This window comes from Fulmarus glacialis, unplaced genomic scaffold (assembly GCF_000690835.1).
Source record: "Fulmarus glacialis isolate BGI_N327 unplaced genomic scaffold, ASM69083v1 scaffold10921, whole genome shotgun sequence".
Classification (NCBI taxonomy): Eukaryota; Metazoa; Chordata; class Aves; order Procellariiformes; family Procellariidae; genus Fulmarus; species Fulmarus glacialis.
In genome coordinates this window covers 14,125-18,157 of record NW_009190884.1, presented here as the reverse complement: position 1 = coordinate 18,157, position 4,033 = coordinate 14,125, and the positions used below count along the sequence as shown (strand labels likewise).

General features: G+C 40.6%; 1 protein-coding gene across 1 annotated transcript in view; it reads right to left on the bottom strand.

The window, feature by feature from the left end:
• LOC104083102 (segment polarity protein dishevelled homolog DVL-1-like) overlaps positions 1 to 4,033 on the bottom strand; it is a gene marked incomplete at both ends in the record, with an annotated part of 11,898 nt that overhangs the window by 1,930 nt on the left and 5,935 nt on the right. The window contains 4 exons of the mRNA XM_009586472.1: positions 446 to 522; positions 846 to 985; positions 1,767 to 1,836; positions 2,861 to 2,954. Coding sequence (XP_009584767.1) covers positions 446 to 522; positions 846 to 985; positions 1,767 to 1,836; positions 2,861 to 2,954 — 381 coding nt within the window. The remainder of the gene's footprint in view (positions 1 to 445; positions 523 to 845; positions 986 to 1,766; positions 1,837 to 2,860; positions 2,955 to 4,033) is intronic.

The window sequence follows — 4,033 nt, the reverse complement described above, 5'->3', positions numbered from 1 at the left end:
TCCCTACAGAAATTCTAACTGCTACAACAAACTCTTTGAAACAAACTTATTCCTATCCAACAGTTGTCAAGTACATTCTGAGAACGCTTTTGAGATGCTTGTCGAAGTATTTTCAGTATGAATCAGTATCAGGATGTTTCTGGTTTTGCACAGATCACGAGCACTATTGGTGAAATCTGTCAAATGATCAGTTCTTGAGATATTAAAACGCTCATCGTATAAACAAATAGTGCTACTGAAACCAGGCAACTCCTAGTTTGTGTTGGTTTTGGCTAGTACGTTGGAACCAGTCTCACCTTTTCATTTACACTGAGAAGTTCAGACTTGAGATCAGCAGTCACACTCGTTCCTTATTGAGATCAAAATGTTGATTTCTCTGAGGTTTGCCCAGTACCAATAACTGCATATAGAGGATAAGTAGCAAGAGATTTTGTAATATGCTCACCCTGGTTTGGAGACTATTTCCCGTAAAACCCGTACTGCATCATCATTGCTCATGTTCTCAAAATTGACATCATTCACCTGAAACGTTGCAAAAAGCAGAGGTCAAGCTTTGCAACAGGAAAATTAAAGACATTGTAATTATTTGTTTCCAAATTTATTTGCCTTGTAACGGTTTCCATTCCTCTGAGCAGCTGCAGAAATACTGTTTCTCAGAGCATACCAACTATCCAGCAGAGTTTGCAAAGAATTATAGATTTAAGTGATAATAGTCTTTGTGACACATTTCTCGGAGTATGAATGCATTCTGTTAACTGATTACTAAGTCCACGGATCTGGTGGGATGCCTGAGCTGAGCCACCAATGTACAAGCCAGCAGCATGTATTTTTGGACACAGACCAACCTGCAGAAGCATGTCTCCTGGTTCAATTCGGCCATCTGCTGCCACAGCCCCTCCTTTCATAATAGAGCCAATGTATATGCCACCATCACCCCGGTCATTGCTCTGTCCTACAATGCTGATTCCCAGGAAGTTATACTTTTCTATACAGATAGAAAGTGGAGGGTGGGGAGGAAAAAAAGCAAACAAGGTGATTGGAACGATAGTGAAGAGCTAACACCAGGCTACTTCAGTCTTGAAAAATCAGTTCTCTCAACACATCAGCTGGGCCATGTTTGACTTACAATTATCTCAGGTTACCCTATTGGCGTATGTCTGCCTGGCACGTTCAGGGAAACGCTGCTAAAGACATTGTTTTTTCATACAGGACACTGAAAAGTTACATTCAAAAAATCAGCAAGAGAAACGACATTGAAAAGACATGTCTACACCTAGAAATTATCCACCCGATCAGCATTAGGCAATGTTTTTTCCACGTGTCACAGTGGCAGGAAGAATGTGGTGCTACTGAAACATGCTGAATTGGCAGTCCTGCACACTTCTATCTGGCTAAACAAAGAGACGCATGAGCAGCAGAAATGCAAACCTCCAGTGCCCTTCTACTCTAGCTCCTAAAAGGTCTGACTCCTTACCATTCCTTGAAATAAAAGCAGAACTCCATATCCTGGAGTTCCAGCTCCTTCCCTGGGCTTCTCGGGAAGAATACTGATCTGCTTCTGCAAATGGCTGAGAACTATCCAGTACTGGACTAGGAGCCCAGGCACAGTCAACAGCGTAGCAACTCTCAGCTGCCATTCCCTTTAGTTCAATTGGCATTCTTTCAAATCAAGGAACTTTCTACTGGCTCCAAAGGCTACTACGCCATGACAAAATACATCTGTATCACTTGAAATTCATCATAAAAAACATTGCTTATCCTCTTACCCATGTTGAGTGTGACAGTGATGATATTTAGGGACATGGTAGAATCAGTGATGCTGCTGAACGAAGACGACTGCAAAATACAACAGAAAATTCTCAAGGTTTTAAATGGCTCAGAATAAGACAATAAAAATAACTATTGAGGATTAATTCATCGGGAACTGATAAATAGGTTTCCATTTGGAAGGCATCCAGAAACCATTGTGGTCTCCTCAAAATTATTCTTCATTTAGAATCTGTAAGGAAAAAAAATCTGAACACAATCTGCACTTTCTCCAAAGATTTGTTTACAAAACACACAGAGCAAGTTCCTATATTGAGGTTGCTCAACTGAACTTCATATTGAATCATTTCTGCTTCCTGACTACATGACTGACAGGCAGACATTTAAATACTGAAGTGCCCAGTGTAGTGTGAATTACTACATCTACGGCTCCTCACTAATGAGAGGAGTGAACAACTCATGATCCTTCAGGAAGTGAGAAGACAGACACTCCCCACCCTCCAAAATGAAATACAAAAGTGCTTATCAAATATCTTCTAAAACATTACTCCAGTTCTTGTGATAAAATGTATGCATATTCATTCTTTAATCTGTGAAGACTGATATTTACAGAAAAACGAAACAGTTACTTCAAGAAGTATGCCATTTGGACCATCCTCATTCTGCTGCCATAGGACTAGCACAGAAAAGGGCGAGAGAAAAGATTTACGATTTCCTATAAATGTAGATTTCTCCTTTCAGCAGAATGCAAGTCTCAGCAATTTATACATCAGATGTCTAACACCACAGACACCCTTTGCCTACATCAGCCAGTAGCATAATGGAGGTTCTCCTGCAGAGGCTGGTCTTGAAAGAGACAACAAGAAATACGATCACTTAGCAGTAAAAGGAGAAAGGGAGAGGAGAAAGAGTCTTGACTCTAGTGCTGCAGAACTTCAAACGTTAGAGATTTAGTCCAGGGTAGATTGGAGCCAAAGGGAGCCTTTCCAATGAATTCCACAGGGCACAGGTCTGTTCTGAATTCCCTCCTAATTCACATACTACACTCAAAATCACGGTTCACCGCCTTGGAAAATTATGATGTCAACCTTACCCTGTCAATCTGCCGCATCCTTTGTTTCCTCCTCCTGCGTTTATGCTTCCGTATGAGCCGGGATGAAGTACTTTGCTCAGTGGAGCTACTCAACCTGAGGGAAATTGAGAGCAAACGTCAACTCTGTAAAGCTGAGCCATTTGCATTTCTCTGCACCCTGCCAAAAAAAAGGCTGATTCCTACAAAAGCCCGAGAGAGTAAATCATATAGACACCATCAGCTAGCTTACAGCGTATTGCTCTGTTGCTGAATTGCTGCTCAATCCCAGCGCGTGCTGTATCTTAGCCTCTGCCTAGGAGCACAGAGAAGATACCAGCTAAACGACAGCATGGATGAGAGAGTGTAATTTACTGGCTTGCTTTCTTTTGGGAGCAAGACTGAATGCAACCCACATCTCAACAGGCATATATCACCCTGATTTAACCACCCAAAGGTCAGAGGTAGCCATCTTCCACTACTTTAAAGGTGGTCCTGACTCCAGGCCCATCAAAGAAAAATACACACTATAAGAACAGCTGTACATTAAACAATGATTTTAATCTCCACTCTGAGAGAACAACAGACAACCTGGAGAATCTCTTAATATAAATTTTTATGAGTCTTGTCATGGTGCTGTTATTTTATTCTGCTGCTATCTGCCCTGTTAACAGGAACTTAACGTTGAGGCTTGAATTCAATGAAATAAAGTAGCAATTGATAACAGCTACTACCAAATAACGACAGAGGAATAGTGAATACGATCTACCTTTACATATTCTGTTAGGTTTATTTTATTGTGTTTTTTTTTCAGGCTCCTCAAACTTGTAGACACTAAATATGCCACATTCTACATATAAATCCTTAAGATCCCTCTAAGAGTTAGGAAAGTTAATCATTCTCATTTTACTCATAGTCTCATAGTGGACTGAAACACAGAAAGAGATAAATGGATTTGCCAAAATTAATTTCAGAAGCCTGGAACAAAGCCTAGATTTCAGAGATACCAGAGTAACACCACAGAGACATCTCTCCTCTTACGTTAAGAATGGCAAAAAAAGACAAAGCAATGCTCCATCATTAACCAAGGTTTAAAAAAATCCAACCCTATACAACACAAGTAATTGAACTGGCACTGTCACAAAGAAAACAGTGCCAGTCTTCTTCCCCAGTCTCCACGTCCCTGTCTTCAAAGTT